Below are 21,888 nucleotides of genomic sequence, written 5' to 3' on the forward strand. Positions count from 1 at the left end.
ATTTTCATCTAAAAATTTCTCTGCGTTCATGTACCATCTCTGCTCATCAAAGAACTCATTATACACTGGTCAGCAAAATTTAACAACAGATATTCTTCTTTCAAAAACAATTTAATTTTTTCCGATATCTCTTTTGTTGCTCGGGTTATCTTAAGTTTAAGTTACTGGCCACAAAATTTTTGCCACAAGAACCAAAATATACTTTTCTGAAGGTTTTGGGGTTGCTGAACTCGAGTCCGCAATCAGAAAAATTCTATTAGCCTCCGTTCTTGAAATATAACCGTTATAAAAACCGTTACAATAACGGTTTAAAAAACCGTTTTTTTTTTTTGGTATTTTAAAACGGTAATATTTCAAAAAACAAAGGCTAATAAAATTTTTCTGATTGCGGATTCGAGTTCAGCAACCCAAAATCCTTCAGAAAAGTATATTTTGGTTCTTATGGCAAAAAAAAAGTTTTATTTGGTTGGCCAGTGCTGTTTCTGAGTCAAAGACCGCTTCATAAATTTTAAATATCTCGGGCAGTAAAAGAGATATCGGAAAGATTTAATTTTTTTGAAAGAATAAAACCAGTTCTGATAGGCACAGTTACAAATTTATTCATAATGAATTACCTCCCATAGAAACATAACCTAGAAAATAGGCAAAATGAAGTTTTTTGACATTTTCTAACGGTAATATTTTCTAACTTCAGATTCAAGTTCAGCACATCAAAAACCTATAGAAAAGTATATTTTGGTTCTTGTGGAATTCTTTTTAACCCTCTGTAGGCACACCTCTTTTTTGTTACGTGATAGGCACACGGGTGCGAATTTGTTTTATACTTTTTCATGTCGCTAGAACTTTTTTCGGTCAAAATATTTTATAGAGAATCAAGTATGAAATTGATGTATTCACAATTCCGAAAAAAAATATTTTCACCCTTATGAAGAGACTTTTTTTTGACGACTTTTTGGAAAAATCGTAATTTTTTTATTTTTGTCCTGCCAAATTCGCACCCGTGTGCCGACAGAGGGTTAAGGGATGCTTTTTTTTTAACCCTTTCATCGATAGAATTTATACGGCTTGTTTTTATTGTAAGTGAATTAAACAATTGAGAAATACTTTTAGAAACATTCACTCACTGTCACGATAGCATTTATAGTGTTTTTGTTTAATGGAATTTGTAAACGACTTCATCGATTTTTATGCAGTTTTTAAAGGTTTGTACTGCTGAGCCAATTGAACACTTAAAATAAATGTTGCTCTAGAAAAAAACTCAACTGCCAGCCTATTTTAAGAGCATCTTAGTTCTTTTGAAAACGATGTTACGATTTGTGGTTGTTTTTCTACACGATATTTGAAAAGTAGTTTTAGAAAAATCATCCAACTTCTAACCAATATTTTTAATATATAAGTATCTGGGAATGCCTGTATAGATTTTGATAAACGAGTAAACATTTTGAAAATTTAGAAAAACCCGCCAACTGCCAAATCTACTGAATATGTTAGGTTTTCGGAATCGGCTGTAACGATTGTGTTAATATGTTGGTTATTTTTGATTAATCTGCTACAGAGTGCTACCCCCATTTTTCTAATACGCTAGTACTAAAAATGAAAGGTACAAACAAAAGTTTCTAATTTCTATAATAATTTTCGAAAAGATGTATTTTATTTAAAAATATCATAAAAAATAAAACAAAAGAATACAAAAGCTAATTTTTTTTACGACCTTAGCAGGTTCCAAATATTTTTGTTATATCAGTCTTCAAACTAAAATATATCAACTTTAAATATCAATATTTCAAAAACACAATGGGCACGTTCAGGAAATATTAGGGACTAAAAATTTAGGCAACGTCATTTTCTGAACGGAAATTTGCGTTAATTGACTAAAGTAGTTTGGATATGATGTTATTGTCAAATTTCGAAATTTAATTAAGACCGCATGGGAAAAACACCGAATTTAACTTTACTTTACTAAATAAATATTATTTAATATAACCGATAATGTACTTTTAATTCGTTTTTCACACAAATAAATTCAATTTTGCTAACGAAATTCTGTAATTGAAAACAATCAGCTGTCATGTTGACAAAAAAAACTTTCCTAGATTTTTAGGTAAAATTTTCTTGCCTAATTTTCCAGTTAGCTTTCCAATAAAATTACCTAAATTTTAAGGATTTCTTTTGACAGTTGACCAATCAGAGGCCGAGAAATTACCTAAATATTTAGTCCCTAACGTTTCTGAACCTGCCCAATGTAGAAATAAATTCTACTCTGTCAGCTTTATTTTTTTGTAATAACATTTGAGATCAATTCAGAAAAGCTAGGTCTTTGTATGTTTTTAAGAAAATGTATAGCTTTTTTACAATTACAGACGATAAGAATAAATTGAGGCTTAACTTACCAATAACCCTTAAATTTACAGATTTATTTATCTAAAATGAAATAATTTCTCATTAATTTATCGTAGGTATTCATATTGAAGTTAAAATTTTTACAAAAATTAAAGATGTTCATTGTTTACATTAAAAAATTAGTTCACTTATTTTAAGCAACAGCAGTCTTCTTTGAAAAAAAAACATGTAGAAATCCACTTAATTTAATACAGATTCCATTTATATTTAGCATATCTTTTTTCTCAGTGTATAAAATGATATGAAGACAAGCAATTACCTTTAAAAGGCATTTTTGTATTCATTGTATCTTATTCCAATTCCAATTCCAATTAAAAAATTAAACAATCCATTGATGGTAAAAAAATCACTAAAAGAAAAACTAGAGCAAAAATAAAACAATTCGCTGATGCTTAAATTTGTATGGGGTCAACATTAGAAAAATGATGTAATAGAAGAGGAATCTAAATCCTCGATTTAAGATTTAAGAAGAGCGAGCATATTTCTCAAGACTTGACTTAAAATGAGTAGATGAGTGCAACTTAAGTTTATCAAAGGTACACTTACTGCAGCTACACTAATGTACCTGCATTATAGATATAAATTTGAATTTTGAAACAGTATACAACAATTTATATTATACCCACAAAAATAAAGTTAATTGGCCATTATTTTAATAATTATTTCCGTATAGATATTGCCTAAATATTGTCCCTACTTACATAAAAATTTAATATGCAACTAATTCTTTCTGCAATTATTGCCAAATTGCTTCTCAGAATTATTAATGAATCAAAATATAAAAGCATTCATTTCAATAAATTCCTTATATATAGAGCACTTCGAGGTCTTGTCACAACAAAAATTATCATTTTCAAGTTTAATTCAAGATGAACGCTAACCATCACGATAAAGTCGAGCAATTTTATAGTATTCAGGAGACCATCTACCGAATATTGGGTGCTTTTAAACTTACTAACAACAACTCAAAGACCAAACAGATGGCCCATAAAATTCATCGTATGCTATGTTTTCTTTGGGTAGCAGCCTATACTCTTAGCCTATTGATATCATTCATAATTCTACCATCAATATTGGATAAGATTATGAAAGTTTTCTACATGCTGGGAACAATGATTGGAGCAATGGCAAAATTAGCATATGTCAAGAAATACGCTAACCTCTATCGAGAACTCGCAAAAATTCTTCACAAAAACATTTTCAATCCATTGGATAAAACCGAAAACGATATATTTTTAAAACATTTTGAAATGAGCAAATTTATTCGAAATTGGTACGGCTACGTTTCATTCATCTCACTCATTTATTCTTTTGTACTACAGCAAGTACTCAATTCTCATGAACTCCCAGCTGAAATGTATACACCTTTTAACATGGATATCTCAACAAATTTAATGATGGCAAAGATCTACTCGTTTATTGCTGTGGGATGTTTGTGTTTTTTAAATATGTATTGCTTTCGATTCTTGGTGTACTGGATTTTTGATTTTTACCCAAGCACAGTTGGAAATTTTGGAATATCGATTGGAAAGAATTGGAAAATATTCGACAAGTGATTTTGAAATAAATATCGAATTGAAGAGTTGCATTCGACTGCATGCTGAAGTGTATGAAGTGATTGGAAAATTGGAAAAGGCAATAGCTTTTCCTGTATCATTGCAAATATTTTGTTCAATGCTGGTTTTATGTTGTAATTTTTATGCAATATCATTTGTAAGTTATTGATTTATCTTCAAGTTGTTCTCGTTTTTATCTTTTTTTTTTTGTATTTTAAGACTTCAATTGGTGATAGTCCAATAGCATTTTTGAAATTTAGTACAGGAAAGTTAGTAAAAAAACAGGCATATTGTGGAACGAAATACAGGACGGCTGAATTTTTCAAATCTGAAAGAGGGGTATTAGAAAAGCTTAAGTCCTGGTTTTCGGGACGGCACCCCCCTGGCGAAATCCGCCATTTTGAAAAACGCGAATCGCTCTATATCTCCAAAACTATAGGTTCTATAGAATTGGTTATCAGACCAAAGTTCTTGGAAAATTAATTTTATTTTTCTTTGTAATACATTATTTTTCTAAGCGGGCAATAGTTTTGAGGTTATGTTGTTTTTATTTGTTTTTCGGCTTTTTTTTAAAGTTTTTATCATTCCCGGTAATAGTTACATAATTTCTTAAACAATAATAGTTATAGACCATCAAATTTCCAATAATTTAGTATATTTTTTAAAATCATGCGATGTATGAGTCGAAAGTTATTGATTTGAAAACAATAGTTTTAGTACGGGAAAGTTAGTAAAAAAACAGGCATTTTGTGGAACGAAATATAGGAAGGCTGATTTTTTCAGATCTGAAAGAAGGACATTAGAAAAGATTAAGTCCTGGTTTTCGGGACGCCAACCCCCTGGCGAAATCCACCATTTTGAAAAACGCGAATTGGTCTATATCTACTTAACTATTGGTTTGACCTAATAAGTTACTTAACCAAAGTTAAAGGTAATATAAACATCTTTTCTTGTGCACTCACTATTTTTCAGCGAGAACAACACTTTTGAGGTTATGTCGTTTCATTTTTTATTTTTTCGGTTTTTTTAATTTTTCTCAGTCCTTATGATAGTTACATAATTGTTTAACATCATAAAAGGTGGATGTTTGACTTAAAACAAAATAATTATGTATACCACAATATTGTAAGTTTTACCATTATTTTTTGTTTTTTTAATATTAAATTAATATTTAGAGGAAATTGTCCGAACACCTAAATAATGAAAAAAACACCTCCTCTCATATCAAATTTTTCTTGTTTTCGCATATCGTACACGAGTTAGCCTTTTTTCATACTTTATGCAATAAAATATTAGTATATTGTTTGAAAATTTTGAGAGGGATTGCTCTTTAAGGTTCTGTATCTTTGGTTCGAAAAGACATATAATCTTCAAAAGTATACCAAATTAATGGAAATTTGATGCTCTACAACTTTTGGGATGATAAAAAATTATGTAACTATCATAGTGACTGAGAAAAATTAAAAAAACCGAAAAAATAAAAAATAAAACGACATAACCTCAAAAGTGTTGTCCTCGATGAAAAACAGTGAATGCACAAGAAAAGTTAATTATATTACCTACAACTTTGGTCAAGTAACTTATTCGGTCAAGCCAATAGTTAAGTAGATATAGACCAATTCGCGTTTTTCAAAATGGCGGATTTCGCCAGGGGGTTGGCGTCCCGAAAACCAGGACTTAAGCTTTTCTAATACCCTTCTTTCAGATTTGAAAAAATCAGCCGTCCTGTATTTCGTTCCACGAAAAAGTCTATCTTTCCTGTACTAATTTAGCATTTATCAAATTGCAATGCTATCGCAGATTTTTTTGATTTGCTATTTTGCAAATGAAGTTACTTTGGTAAGTAATAAGTTGTCACATGCGCTCTACTCATCGAATTGGATCGAATGGAATAAGATTAATCGAAAACTTGTGCTATTAACTATGCTGCGTTTTCGTAATCCAATTAAAGTTAGATCGCTAAATCGATGTTATCATTTCGATTTGGAAGCTTTTACATCGGTGAGTTCAAAATATTGGGGGCTATCGTGAATCAAAAAATTTCCCTAGGAACCTTTTCCATTTTTTAAACATAGGGCCCAACAAAGATCATGAAAAGTTTCCTTCGGAATTTATTAGTATCGGCATTAAATTTCCTAGGGAAATTCAGCTGTGATTTCATAGGATTTTTTTGTTCCCGCCTGGAAATAAATTCCGAGGGAGATTCTTGGTCGCTCTCAAAGGGAAATAATAATCAGAGAGAATTCCTCTGGAGATTCACGATAGGGCCCATTATTTATCAAAGTTGTTTTATAATACTATTGGATTTTTTGTTGCAGATTGTCAACACTTCGTACAGTTATTTTGCTTTGTTAAAACAAATGAATAACTAAAAACATTGCATGTTTACACATAATAGTGATTTAATTGGCAGTGAAGAATTAAAAACAACCCATATAAAACCTCGCTTTCTACATCATTATGATGACCTTTAACTTATAACCCATCCACTAAATAAACAAAACATATTCGTTACCTAAACAAAATTTACCAACAGAATAGCTATAAACTTCAGCTAATGGTCCTCAGCTTTGCAAAACCGCTTAAGACACACGTTTACCAGCACATAACTAACGTCGTCAAAATTAGTAAATATAAACTAACCAAAAAATGACTGAGTAAAAAATCGTTGAAATGTGTAGGTAAACATTGAAAACGGTTTTTTTGAGGATAACTTGAAATTTTGAGGGTCTATGACAAATTTCAAGTGCCGAAATATGATGTACTCAGTTGTACCTACAACTACAACCTCTGCTAGGTCACTTCCAAAGTAATTGACATGATTTTTATTTTGTAACACAGTGAATCGATCTGATAAAAATTAGTGATTCAATGTTAGTGAACTAAAATCAAGATATGAGTGGCACATAGTTGCTATATGGCCTTTAATATTTCTCTTGTTTAAGTTAAATATTTTTGAATGCATATTTATACCACAAAATGACTGAGTAAATCGTTGAAATCTGAAAACATTGAAAAACGGGTTTTTGACGATAAAGCCTATGTACGCTGCTGATGCGAAAGCCTAGTACGCAGATCGCGCTAAAATTTATCTTTCATACAAATTTCCTCCAAAGATAAATTTTAGCGAGGATTTTTAGCCAGGTAGTACGCAGTTCACGCGCTAAATTCGAATTCTCATCTACTACTTCCGCAAAAAGTCCTCCAAAGATAAATTTTAGCGAGGATTTTTAGCCAGGTAGTACGCAGTTCACGCGCTAAATTCGAATTCTCATCTACTACTTCCGCAAAAAGTCTCCACTCAATTTAGCTCGCGAAATAATGCTCAGCGCATTTTTTCACAGATAAATTTTGACATTTTTGTGGTTGTTGTTGTTGCTGCAAGGAATAAGAGACAAAAAAAACCTTTTTAATATATAAAAGAAGAGGAATAAAACAAAATGAGAGTGTAAAAAAGGTATTCTGCAGGTAAAAAAAATATGTAATGTAATATTGAATGTAAGCTGGTATAAGTAAATGAAACTGTGATTCAGCCGTTATTTTTAAATTCAAATTTATCTTGGCTTTTAGCGAACGCGTGTAGAGATAAAAATTGTCGAGATAAAATTTAGTTTAGCGCGATCTGCGTACTGGGCTGAAACGAAAAATTTTCAAGTCTCCAAAGTCGACAACGAAAATGCTAACGAAAAAATATCATCGAGTTTTCTGTCAAAGTCAAAATAAAAATATTCAAAATTGATTTAAAATCAAGAAAAATCAACAGAAAATAATTTTTAAATCAAGCAATAAATGAAAAAATGAATTAGAGGGTATACGGTAGCGGTACGGGTAGCGGTAACGGTACTTCTTGTATGAACAAAATTCCAAACTGACACATCAACGTTCAGATGTGGAATTTTTTTAATACAAATATCGTTAACGCTACCCGTACCGCTTCCTCATACCCTCCGGTGTGGCCAAGCCTTAAGTCAAGAAAAATGCACAGGACAGTAAAAAATAAGTGATAAATGAGCGAAAACTCTCCAATTTTTCGCTAGAGCTGCGTACTGAAAAACGAAAAGCAAAACGAAATTTTCCGTTCAGGTGGCCTAAAATGGCCCCAATAAGGAAAATGTCACATATCTCGAAAAAAAGCAAAATTCAAACTTAAATGCTATATTATTTTCAATGTTTAGTATATTACTCTCACATTTTTTCCCTTGCGAGTTAAAAAAAATCCAAAAATTATTTAATTTTTTTAATTTTCAAGACGTCTACAAATTTCACCGATCAAATTTACCCTGGTAAAATATGGCACACTGTCCAAACATAAGTGATTTTAAATGAAAAATCGAGTCAAAGATCTCCTTTTCCATTTTCTTGGAACAAGTGGTGCTTAACCCCCCCCAAATCTTTCTACGAGTCATTCAAAACCCTGTTAATGTTGGTTGGTCGTCTCCTTAATGTAGTTTATGCAACTTCGAATGTTTTGGATGTTTTTTTCCAGATTTTGGACCGAATATTTAGCCACCATTTTCCCAATAAAAAAATAAAAATGTGAAAGTCACTATAAAATGCCATGTGAAAGTAAGTACCTATGCCATTTTACTCGAGTACTAAGTAGGCCATTTTGGGTTTTTTTTAATTTAAGTTTTATACCGTTATAAAATCGTTCTTAGCCAACTTATTTCATTAAATTAATAAGAAATACTTCATGCATACATACATTAACTCCTTTTTCCAAAATACAATGTTTTTTATACTTTTTTTTTGCAAAAAAAAAATTCACAAATTTCTAACGAGTGTACTTTTTGAGGTGGTTAGAGACAGTTTGACCTGTCAAATGTCAAATAATGGCTTGAAGTTGCTAAAATTTCGTATATGTCGGTTTTGCCAGATAAACTAAAGAATAGCGTTCATAAAACTTTCTAATTATGTTCGATTCTACGATTTCTAGCAAGGGGGCCATTTTGCCTTGGGGTGCCATTTTAGGCCACTTTCTCCTACTTTTTTTAATAAAAAAAAAAAATAAAACAAAACCATCAGCAAAAAAATTTAACCCAAACTTAACCAGGTCCCAGAGCCCAATAAATTTTTAACAGCTGAAAATTTTTTATTCACCTCAATAGTGTCAAAAATTTTACACGGTGTTAACTATTTAACGCAATTCACACACGGCCTTAAAACATAAAAATTTAAATAAAAAACATTCAAATTATTTAAGAATCGGACTTTATTATTATACAAAAATGAAGATAAAATATTTTTGGGAACTATTATTAAGTTTTTTTTTAACCATACCGAAAAATGAATAAATAAAGTACATTTTATTTCAAGAATTATTTGAAAATGTTGATATTTGACGTTTCTGTGCTTTATTTTATGAGACAAAATCCTTAAGGGGCCAGCTACTAGCAACTCTACCCTACTACTATAGTATCATTGAGACAGCACTGACAGGTAGTACTGATTTTTTAACACTCCAAACCTGAACGCCAAAATGCTTTAACCACATGTCAAACTTGACAAGTTGTTGGAAATTCGTGAAATCGATGTAGAAATAAAATAATTTTGTATTTTTTGCCAAAAATAAATAAACAATAACTAAAATTTATTAATTATACAATTAACATAAAAATACAGTAAGTTTTAGTAATTATAATTTACAATAATTGAATTATTGGTTTTATCCTCTCCTGCAAGAAACAACACCAATCTTCCGATGTCTTTTAAAAATTTTCTAATTTCCAAACTTATTAATTTGTTAGAATTATTTGCATTTCAACTGCCTGGCGGTTATTATTTAATTATAATAATTTATTATAAATATTTAGGAATTTAGATAAAATATGAAATTCAATTGCTTGCGATGCAATAATTCATTGGAAAATGAATTCCAATTGATTTTCGATGAAACTGGCATCGAACTGCAGTTGGACAAGCTTCTAGCTGATATCTTTGAAATCTCTGTTGTCAGAGATCCATCTCTAACTCAAGCTCTGTGTGATGGATGCGTTAACTTGCTTATAGAGCTTTACGATGCACAAAAATTCAAAGAAGAAGAAAAGTTAGATTTGCCAGAGGATAATCATAGCAATCAGCAAATAGAAGAGATTACCTCTGAAATTGATACCAAAGAGGAAGTGCTGGAGGATGATATGATTATTGAAGAAATAGAAGAACAAACTGAAAATGAAGAAGAATTCAAGGAAATTATTGAAGAGTCTAATTCCATGGACAACGAAGAGTTTCTTGGTTTTAAAGAAACTGAAGGTACCTAAATTTAATTTTTATAAAATAAAAAACAATACATATTGTACACACCTTATGTTTTCACCAAATTTCGTAGAAAAATTTTTGTTTTTAAAAAAGATAAAAATAAAAAACCAAAAACTCCGTTTTTTGAATTTTTCACATAAATTTTGAGGTTATGTGAAAAAATTGTTGATACAAAAGTTGTAGATCTTTTTATTACCTACTACTTTGTCATACAACTTTTTTCTATAGGATTTGTAGTTTTGCCGGAAATCGAGATATACCATTTTTTACCAATAAAAACTCAACCCACCCACTTCCCGAACTCGGCTCGCCCGTAATTTATTTTTCCTTTAATTTTCATCATGTTCCCCTCCTTTTCCAATGGGTTTCATCCTACTATGATTTTTTTGTACTTTTTAATGGTTTTGAAGGCATCGGCACTGGTCTATTAGGGAAAATTTATTGTTAAAATTAATAACTAGAGTTTCCTTAGACCTCAGAGTAATTTAAAAATGATATTAAAATTTTGAAACGCATTGGTGGATTAAAATCGCTAAACTTGGACCAAGACACCCTAATAAGGAATAAAAGATACTTTAGACATAACACGGTTAAAAAAAAAATAACAAAGTGTGAATGTGATCTATTCTCACTTCACATTGGGTGATGGCATGTAAGGTCAGCCCCCGCCAGTAGTCAGCCACTACGTCATAAAATCCAGCAAAATAGTAAACGCAAAAGATTTTTTTCTCTGAATATTTTTTTTTTTTCTAAAAGCCTAACTATTTTTCTGTCTGGGTGAAAAAAATTGTTACAATGCAGCTGCTCGTTCTCTTGTAAAAAATACCAGTTTGCTCCAAGTTTTCGAAAAAGTCATATTTGTGACTATTTCATAATTTAAAATTAGTGAAAGTGTTTTTTAAAAAAAGCTATAGCTGTTAAAATATTAAAGGTAAGGGCATTATATGATTATTTATAGGTTATTTATAGTTTTTATTTCACTTTTTCTACAAAAAAAATTACAAAATATTGTTAGTAAATTATTTACATGGGCTGACCTTAGGAGACAAATTATTCTTAATTCTCCTAAGGTCAGCCCCCCCCGGCTGACTACTGAAAACTCCTTTTTTAAAATTTTTTTTAACCTGAATATGCAAGATTAAGAGAATTTTGTTCTCTTTTAGATTGGCGCAAAAAAAATATGAAAAAAGTTAATAGTTTCAGTAGTCAGCCGCCCATAAAGGTTATGATAGAATGGGTGGCTGACTAAAGATGACACATATTCTAATGTCAGCCGTATAGCCCTACTAACAATTTTGCTTTTATAATGCTTTACAGAAGCAACAATTGCATCTGTAAAGCTTTATAGAACCAAAATTGTTTGTCGGGAGGTATGTTTAGTTTTTAGAAAAATAAAAACATATGGAAACCTTTGCCGTTTTCCAAAATAAAGTCCGGAGTGAAGAATTATCTACAAAATTATTATTAAAATTATGGAAATCAAAATTTTAAAGACTTAAGCCTACTATGCTGCTAAAGCGAAACGAAATTTTCCATACAAAAAAGCTCAAGGAAATCTTGAACGAAATTTAATTTATTTTGTTTTAGTGTCAAAACTTACTTTTTGATGTTTTTTCTTGAATTTTATTTGCAATTTTTCTATTTTCACTCTGACATACCTATTACTCTATGATTTTTGTTCGTTAACATGTTCGCTATCGAAGTTGGAGACTTAAAAATTTTTCGATTTGCTTCAGCTGTGTACTAGACACACAAAAACCTAAAAAAAAATTCCACAACTACTCGGAAGAGGCAACTACCTGGAGGAACACTGCAGGACCGAATTCATGGTAGAGTTGAAGAAAAATCTAGAAAAATGGGACCCGATACAATACTGAAGGCGGCGGAGGAACAAACTCAGCGAACTGGCTTATAAACCTTGCAAAGTATGGTTTTCTACAAAAAGCAACGAATCTCTTAAACACAGTCCAAACATTTATTCGTGATGATAAAAGGAAGAATCCCCTTTAAAGATGATCTGCCTGGAAAGTCGTGGTATTACGGATTTTTAAAACGTCACCCGGAATTGTCCATCAGAACACCAGAGGGACTATCAAAAGGTCAGATCAGTGACAGAAGAGTCGGCCAGGAAGTGGTTCCGGGATCTGAGGGCATATCGTGGTAGGATGGGGTCAGAAACATTCTTCGCGTATGTAGCCAATAGTTTTGATGGATGGCTTATAGAACAAAATATAAAACAACCACTATTATTCCTCGTCGATGGCTACAAGTCCCACCTGACCATGTCAACTATGTTTGAAAGCATAGATTATGAAACTTATTTTATTTTGTTTAATTAACTTGAAGATACCTAAGTGTCTTTTTTACATACTTAAAGACTTAGGAACTTTTTATTGATTTATTTTTATATTTTGTTTTATAACCATATCTTTTTGCATTGTTACATTAGTTAATAGATTTATTTATCTTCAATAAGGTTTGACTGAAATAAAAGTTCCTCTTTTACCTACTTATTATTTTTTTATAAAATATTTAATTCTGAAAGGAAGACTTGTTGATACTTTTAACAATGATAACCATTTGTATTATAAAAATGAATTTACAAGTTGGGGCTGACTACTGGAAACTCAAGGGGCCGAAAACAGAAGCTCGTGGGGCTGACTACTCCAAAATCACACTTCCATCTAAAAAATGGTCTGTAATTTGTTTTGAGTAAAAAACTCGCTAAATATGTATAGAATTTTATAATCCACACATATCAACTAATCATAAAATGTACATATTATATTCAACAATTTAATATTATATTTTTAAGGTCTAGTTGAATGCAAAAAAAAAGTTAAAGGGCTGACTACTAGTGCCATCACCCTACAAATATTCCGGGGAAGACTTGTGTCGTTCGCGAACTAACTAGTTCAATGAGCTAGTTCATTACAGTGAACTTGTTCACATAAGCTGTGTTTTATTTTCCTCGTAATCCAGATCAGATTATTGTATTTATTTGCGAAACAATAACAAAACAAAATTCTGCTTTTGTTGTAAATAGGAAAATAAAACATAGCTATACTTAAACTTAGTTCAATTTAATTCACAATTAGCAAAGAGGAACATTTGTTTCGATCCATTGTATTGGGAATTTCTCTCTAATGTCATTTTACTAACAACAACGAATTGTTGTTATCACTGAGATACACTAAACAACGATACATAAAGTTCGATTTTCCTGCACATCTGAATTTGGAGGAGAATTTCTTATACGTCTAGTTTTAAGAATAAAGGCTTCAGACTTAAGAAAACAATTGTATATAGAATTTCATCCAAATCTTTTGTAATAATAATTTTAACTATAATAGTTTTATATCCCTGTAAAACTTAAGGTCTTTTAAATGCAAAAAAAAAAAGTTTTACTGCTCTACTTCAAGATTTAGATGTAACAGTGCCTATGTCACTTGGTCCAATACCAGCGTTTTTTTTTTTTAGGTTCCACTACTCTGATTTCTGAGCACAAACAAGTTCCTGTTAATCTGTCTTTTCCTAAAATATGTAAAGCAATATTACTATCTTAACTGTGAACTCTAAAAAAGTAAATTAGAATAAATAAAATATTTATTTTTATTAACTTGATGTTTATTTTATATGTAGAATGCTTCATTTTAACTTAAATTTTGGTAGTTTGAATAAGCTATTTTTTTTTTAATTTTTGGTAGAATGGACTTATTAAACTAAACTGAAAATTGATCGATCGCTCAAATGAACTAAAGTGCCCAACTCTATTCCGGGGTTAAAAAATACATAAATGGTCGTAAAAAAAACTGTAAAAAACCACTCATAAAGGAGTAAAAGTTTACCCTTGCTACCAGTTGTCGGTGGATAAACAAGATACAGAGCGAAAAACAGTTATAATTTGTAATGTTAAGAAAGTAAATAGAATAGTCAACAGTTCCAATCCCCTGAAATGGCGGAATTTTGAAAAGACACCACCACTAAACCAAGAACAGAATTGTTTGCGATTGAAGTTTTTGAAATCGTATACCTACCTACCATATGGAAAGTTGAAGTGTATTTCTTGATATTTTTGAATCAAAGAACATTTTATTTTGATGTCCCTGATGAGTGAAACTATCACTTTTATGTTCTGAAAAAGGAGAAACCATTTTGAGAAAGTAATCTACTACGATGTTATTTAACTTCAATTTCAAATGTGAAATTGAAGTATTTGCAAATGAATATTGAAGAAACTTGTCCCTTAATTATCTAGTATTTGTGAACCAGTATACTGGATTTTTCAGCAGGATCACGCCTCCTTCCACAAAAAATGCATAGTAAAACATTAGAATGAAGTGCAAAATTAAGAAGTACTTCAATATCTGCAATAGTAAACAGACTTGAACCTTGTACCTATTCTGATGTAAAGGAGTGTACAATTAACCTTTATTTTTTTTTTATAGAAAAAGAAGATAAAGATGAACATAATTCTTCTCTAAATGAATTAAACCTGCAGCATTATCTGGAGGACGTTATTAAGAGTGATTTGGAACTCATATCCTTTGATCAGAATTCTGTTTGTAAAGTAAGATTCAAATAATTAGTTTTACTTTAACTGGAGACTTAATTTTAAGCTCATTCCATAGCTTTGTGATGAAACGTTAAACAGCCACAAAGCTTTGCTTTTCCACATTTCAGATAGTCATAAAACCGAGTCTGAACAGTATCCATGCATTTTCTGCGAAGAAGTAAGTTATTTTGATTCCATCACAAATCTGGCTGTGCATGTTGTTCTCAAACATTATGATTTGAATTCGTAAGTTAAAAAAAAAAATTATTCAAATAGAATGACCAAACTGATTAATGATTCTTTTAGAATAACGATATATTGTACCTGTCCCGAGTGTAATACAAGATTTTCATCGTTCCTAGAATATAATAAGCATTCTTGTTACAAACAAAGTTATGGCAGTCGTTTAATACAAGAGTGTGATCAATGTTCGAAGAAATTTATTTCCAATAAGAGGTAAGAATTAAGAACTGGTTTTTTTTTATGTAATATTCACTTTGATATCGGCATTGTAATATTCACTTTGATATCGGCATTGCATGCATTCCTGTATTTTTTTGCTTTTATTTTACTATTTTTGTTTTGTAATTGGTGAAACTCTTATAAGCAATTCGCTATTTTATTGCAAAACGATCAAAACCGTAGCACCTGGACGATAGCTAATAGGAATCGTTTTAGGAGCATTCATTAGTTTTTGTATACAATTTACATTAAATTATGTTTAATTTAAACGATGTTTATTTATTTCATTATTACACTAGAGCGAGGCCTTACATAAGCTTAAATAATAGTAATAGCTCATAAAAGACAAAATAATCAAAATTGTTAGAAATTTAACTAATATTATGAAAAAATAATAATTCTTTTTTAATGCTTTTGTTTTTTTATTTGCAATCATAGTTCTTTTTAATGCAATTTTGTATTTTTTTTTTACGTACATATCAATCATTTGCTGATATTACTTGTCTAAAAAAAGCAGATTTTGAAATAAAAAACAGTTAGTTTCTGATTTTTCGCTTTTTCCATACATTTTTAATTGAGTATGAAGTGAAAAACTATTCATATGAGCCAATTGGAAATCAGAACAGAATAGTTATACCGATTTTACTGAAAGAAAGAAAATTGTATCATGTTTTTTGAGATTATGTTTTTGAAATATGTTATTGCTGCAGCAAATGAGCAATTTGTAAATGAATAAAAAAAAATTTGAAGATTCTCAAACTGTTATGTGCAAAACAACATTTTCACCATTGTACACGTAGTTTATTTTTGATACTCGAGAACAAAAAGATATTGGCAGGGCTTTACGGTGTATGACGCATTACTCCAAAGTTTTGGAAACCAGTTAACACTTTTAGCAAACTAATAATACCATTCTGAATTCAGGTGCGTTAAGAGGAATTGTAGCCACATGGCCACTTAAAGAAATAAGCGACCATTTACTTGTCCACGCTTCTTGCACCAACAACTTTTCGTTGCTTTTACTCATCTAGAAACACTCATTTTGGCAATACGAATGGATCGATGACACATCAGAGGTCAAGATTTTGTAAACGTTTTTTGACTGACCGTGATTGTATTTTTTAGCATTTCCTTGCACAAACCTACACGATCTTTTTTTGAGTGATTGTAAAATTATGCGGTATCCAACAAAATTTTTCTATGGCTTTCGAAAATAAAAAAAAAAAATCGCATTTATGATGATGCTTTTATTAATTGGATTAAATTGGAAAATGCCAAACTTTATGAAAATAATAATGGTTGTCATCTGACAACTCTACCGTTGCTAGAACTCACAACTGACAAGGCTACCTACATAAGTCAGTAAACGTTCTTAACCCTCTACTGCATAGGAAGCCAAATATGGTTTTGTCTGTTTGTATGCACTTTTCTCTTCTCTGTGACCAAAAAAATGGTAAAGATTAAATACAATCCACTTCTTTGTGTTTCTGAGAACCCATAGAGATAGTTTTTTCGTGTGTTCGACACAAAATAAAGGTGTATTTTATAATCACAGGTGAGTCGATCAGTCGCACTGTGGGCTAGAAAGCTATTTTAGCTGGAATTAATTAAAATGTCAACTTCTTCCAAAATTGATAATTTTGGTCTCATTCGATAGATAAATAAACTAGCTATAGTTTCTCATTCAAAGTTGAGGTCAAAACATTCATTGGCTACATCAAAAAACACAATAAAACACAATCGAAAGCAATTTTTCGAAAAAAAAAAAAACAAAAAAGGCCTATTTTTCCTCTATCCAGATATTCGTTTACTGAAGTTGTTTTAACGGATTGATTGTGAAAATTTTGCTAGTTTATCAACGAGTGATGTGTCCAAATATAGTATTTGCTAGTAAATTGTTACTATATTGAACTTTTGTGTATACATTTTAAAGTAAAGTATGTTACTAGCACCGATTTTATATAAAACGAATGTTCCTAAGCTTTAAAAAAAGGCACGCGTAGGCACACTCTAGAAATAATTTTAAAAAGTAGCTAGCCTATATGGCTTTATGTTTTATATAAAACTATGTCCTACAAGAGCAAACTTTTTTCGCTGTAACTCCGAAAGTATAGGGAGCAAAATATTCAGAAAAACCACTTACGATTAAAACAAAACGAGTTGAATGTTTTCATATAACGGTTTTTTTTATTTGCATTAACATTTTACATTCCATATTAAGTAAAAACAACTTTTGTTCGCTTTCAATGATACCATTTTCGAATTTGATGCGTTCAAACTTTAAAGACCCCATTTTTTTGTTTTTTTTAGACCAATAATATGTGTTTTAAATTTGAGAACCTCATTTTATATAATAATTCGCCTATTTTTGTTGTTTTTCTTATCATTAGTGTCTGTTGTGCCATAAAATTATCATTATTATATCATTCCACATCATTTTAATGCCTTTAATTGCAATTTTAGACTGTTTTGAGAATTTCTATAATTAATTCCAGCTAAAATTAATAGAGTTCTAGCCCACAGTGAGTCGTGTGCATTAAAATCGAAAGTGTAGAATATATTCATACTTTAAGCGTTTGTTTAGAAAGTAAAGTGGAATTAAAAATGTATTTTTGATCGATTGTCTAATTGTTGAAAAAAAATTACTGGCCTGGTCTTGGGAGGGCAAAAAGTACGGAAGCCATATTTGGCTTCGTATGCATTAAGGGGTTGTAAATCTACACAATTTGTTAATTTTTTTTGTTGGAAAATTTTGTTTCTTTACATTGTTATTTTGCTTGGAAGCTATGTTTTGCTTCAGAAATGGAGCCCCTTCGCCTTTAGAGACATTTTTCTCATGTAAACCCCATTTCCAGCGGCGTAACCACAAAAATTTTAGGGAGAGGGGGGCTCACCTATAATATTTTTCAATCATTTTATTACTTTTTAGTTTTTGTAACATCTGGGAGTCGGTGAAAATGTTGGAGCAAGACTTACTTCGACAGTGGAAAGAATGTGAACCAGAAGAAATATTTAAAACGGACAAAAACAAATTGCTTTTCTCGGTTCCATGTCATAAAATGAGCCAAATTTGAATTAATTCTTAACCTTTTGTAATGCAATGTATTTATTTTACTTTATTTTGTTTTTATATGATAAATATTTATCTTTTAATATTTTTAATTGTATTCTTTACATAATCTGAATAGATAAAATTAGTAAAATTTCTTACCCTATAATGCATACGAAGCCAAATTTGGCTTATAAACAATTTTTTTTAAACAAATTAATTTAAACAAATTTTTTTAATGAAAACCGTTTTGAAACAACCCAAAGAACCCATGTAAAGCATTTTTTAATTTTTTCGTCCGCTAATATTAATTCATGCAGTAGAGGGTTAACGCCATATCGAATATTTGAAAACAAAAAAAAGCTTTCTGTAATTTACAGAAATTCCGTCAACCCGTTTGAGTTGGAGATCAATGTATAGAAGGGGGCAATGACGAAAAGACATATCGCCCATAGTAAAATTAGTTTTAGTTAGAAACTTGACTATTTTTAAAATCAAAATTTGCCTTATAGAGCAAATAAAAATTGATTAAATTGATAAATAGTGTTAAAGAATTCAGCCGTGTTTTATTGGTAACTCAGTACTTAGCTCTGTAAAATTTTGCTCGGAAAACAACAACTGATTGTTAAGGATAAACAAAATTGTTTTTATTTGTTGGTTTACAGAGAATTTTTTTCTTCTATACTTATCTATACATTTTTGACCCTTCAACAATAAAAGGTTATTAATAATAAATAAAACTAATTGTTTGTTGTTGCTTACAGCATAAAATGTTTACTCAGTAAAATACTGAGTACCAATAAAACACGGCTTTTATAAGTCGTCGGCGTAAAGCAAAATTGTTCTAAGTCCTTAAGTATGTAAGTATCCTATGTACTTAGAACAATTTTGCTTTACGCCTACGAAGTGTTAAAAAACAAACTGATTTCTTAATTATTTACTTCTATTTGAACTAGGTACCGTTTCCATTTACAATTTCATCTAAACAAGCAAAGGCCTAAAGCTTGTTTCATCTGTGATATTTTATTTTCTGATGAAAATGATTTCTTTGAGCACATTATGTTTGCCCATCAGAAGGAAGATTCATTCGTATGTAAAAAGTAAGTTTAAAATTTACAAATAAACCTGTTACTAAGTTATTAAATAAACAACATTTTATAGATGCGATCGAGTATGCACAACAAAACAATTGTACGACAATCATATGGAACTTCACAATTCAGTTAAATCATTTCACTGTCAATACTGCCCAAAGTCATATTTTTACAACCAAATGCTAATTAATCATGTTGTAAGATATAATTGCAACTAACTAAATTCAAATAAACTTATTTTGTATTTGAATATTTAAGCAACAACAACATTCTGATAAACAACAGCATCAATGTGAAATCTGCAATAAGACTCTTACCAACAGACATCTACTAAAACGACACATGCAGATAGTCCATATGGAAGAAACTGAAGATGATGTGTTTGTATGTTCAGCATGTGGACTTATTGGAATTTCTGAAGAAGAAATTATGGTAAAGAAATTTTTCTAACAAGAAATCAATGAATTTATATTTGATTTATATTTCAGTTTCATTCAGAAGATGATAAATGCCTAGGAGCAGAAACAATCATTGAGTGTTTGAAAATTGCTTATGCCTGCGAGTTTTGTGAACTTGCTTTCAAAAGCATCGACACATTAAAGCAACACAGAGAAATCCATCAAGATAATGTATTTAAATGCTGGATATGTGAGGGCACATATTTGGAATTTAAAAAGCTTAAGACTCACATTCTCACACATAACAAACTTGAATCCATACAACAATTATTTCCAATTAACAGGCATTATGTTTGCGATATTGATGTAAGCCTATTTTATTCATTTCAAAGCCAAAAGTTATTTCTCAATTTTTTATTTTATTTTAGTCGTGTGACCAATCCTATCTGACATGGCCATCTTTGCGAGCTCATAAAAACCGCCACGCAACCAAATTTACTTGTGAAATTTGTTCTCAAGCATTTACCACCGAATCAAAGCTACATGCTCATCTTAAATCTCACGACACAAATGAAGAGTACCCCTGTCAATTTTGTCCAAAATTGTGCATTTCTCAAATGTCTCTTTCCGTTCACGTTGCCCGGAAGCACAATAATAGTAAGTTTCTTCATTAAGTTTGTCTTCTTTTGAAAATTAATCGAATCTTTTTAAAGATTACAAAACATGTCCAACTTGCAAGTCAACTTGCAGTTCGGAAGAAGCTCTCATAGAGCACATTGAAATGCAACATACCGAAGCGAAATGTGAAATTTGTGGTAAAGTAACGAAAAACAAACGCAATCTTCAAGTTCACATTCAAATGATACATAGCCAAGTTAAGAGGTTCTTTTGTTCCGTATGCAACAAGGGTTACTTTAATAATAGCGATTTAAAAAATCATGAAAGAGCAGTAAGTATGCTTAAAATACTGGCATTTTATTTTAATTTGTCTGTATCGAATGTTTTTAAGCTCCACCAAGAACCAAACAAGTTCAAATGTGAATATTGCAACTTTAGTTCGAGCTATGAAGCCTCTTTTAATGCTCACATACTTAAGCATGAACAAAATAAACCTTTTAAATGTGATGAATGTGGAAGGGAATTCACTCGAAAGTCATCTTTCAAATTGCATGTGTTGAGGCATTCTGATAACAAACCGTAAGATTATTTTTTCAATTCCATAAATGAAACTCTTTTCTAGCTACGTTAACTTTTGCAGATTTGTTTGCCCAGTTGAACTGTGTGGTAGAAGTTTTGTCATGCTGGGTGTTTTGAATTCACACATCAAAAATTCTCATCCAGATTGTAAATGTTATTTTACTTCAAACAAGGATGCAGTAATTTATTTTGGTTTGTTTGTTTTTACAGGTGAAGAAGTTAAAGTTAAACAAACTTCTAAAATACGTTCAGTTAAAAAAAAGAAACAAAGCAAAAAAGCTCTAAATCAAGACATCGATTCAGCGAATTCTTCTGATTATGTGATAGCAGAAGTTTATTCTGAAAGCGAATATATTAAAGCGGAAGAGGTTGATGGTGATATTGTGATATTTGATGGATCAAATGCAGAAGAAGAAGTTGTATTGGAATGCTCTGAGGAAGCAGATATGTATATATAGATTGAAATTGAACAATGTTTGTTTTTTTTTTTTATTCAATTTTTGCTAAGGACTAAAAAAACATTTTTGCCAGACAAAAATTATTCAGAAGAAAAATTTTTTTAAAGAAGTTTGAAATCTATTTTACTTTGATTGCAATACATACTACTGTTTTGAGTTCCAATTATTCTGCCGAAATTGGCAGATAAACGAAAAACTTTTATAATGTTAAAGCTTTGTAAAAATGTATAAAAGAATAATAAAAAAAATTTAAAGAAATGTACAAATATAAAACCTAATTTTAAAATTGGAAATTGATATTTATTTTGAAAATCGTAAGAGCCGTTTTTTAATATTTTTTTTTAAATAAAAATATCCAAACATCAAAAAAATATAGAATGTAATTCTTATAAATTATAAAATAATTAAAACAAAATTTCAAAAAAATCATCGGCCTCTTTTTAAAAAAAATTGATTTTTCA

At 30.4% G+C, this 21,888-nt stretch overlaps 2 protein-coding genes across 2 annotated transcripts; both read left to right on the top strand.

Moving 5' to 3' along the window:
• Positions 1-3,165: 3,165 nt before the first annotated feature.
• LOC129907217 (odorant receptor 46a) lies at positions 3,166-6,570 on the top strand. The gene is given in 5 exon segments (XM_055983315.1): positions 3,166-3,848; positions 3,850-4,113; positions 4,176-4,225; positions 5,729-5,957; positions 6,275-6,570. Coding segments are annotated over 5 exon segments (1,176 nt in total). The 5' UTR covers positions 3,166-3,269; the 3' UTR covers positions 6,329-6,570.
• Positions 6,571-9,464: 2,894 nt separating this feature from the next.
• LOC129905800 (zinc finger protein 728) lies at positions 9,465-21,683 on the top strand. The gene is made up of 14 exons (XM_055981366.1): positions 9,465-9,577; positions 9,770-10,208; positions 14,663-14,784; positions 14,846-15,015; positions 15,076-15,225; positions 19,237-19,380; positions 19,442-19,571; positions 19,633-19,806; positions 19,863-20,138; positions 20,201-20,429; positions 20,486-20,721; positions 20,782-20,969; positions 21,031-21,116; positions 21,180-21,683. The coding sequence occupies exons 2-14, from the start codon at positions 9,785-9,787 to the stop codon at positions 21,425-21,427; spliced, it is 2,577 nt and encodes an 858-aa protein (XP_055837341.1). The 5' UTR covers positions 9,465-9,577; positions 9,770-9,784; the 3' UTR covers positions 21,428-21,683.
• Positions 21,684-21,888: the final 205 nt, after the last annotated feature.

Source organism: Episyrphus balteatus, chromosome 1 (assembly GCF_945859705.1).
Source record: "Episyrphus balteatus chromosome 1, idEpiBalt1.1, whole genome shotgun sequence".
NCBI lineage: Eukaryota > Metazoa > Arthropoda > Insecta > Diptera > Syrphidae > Episyrphus > Episyrphus balteatus.

Coding starts and splice junctions, on each gene's coding strand:
- LOC129905800 (XM_055981366.1), top strand. CDS start 9,785: ATGAAATTCAATTGCTTGCGATGCAATAATTCATTGGAAAATGAATTC. Junction 20,139..20,200: donor ATTATGTTTGCGATATTGAT/GTAAGCCTATTT, acceptor ATTTTATTTTAG/TCGTGTGACCAATCCTATCT. Junction 21,117..21,179: donor CAAAAATTCTCATCCAGATT/GTAAATGTTATT, acceptor TTGTTTTTACAG/GTGAAGAAGTTAAAGTTAAA.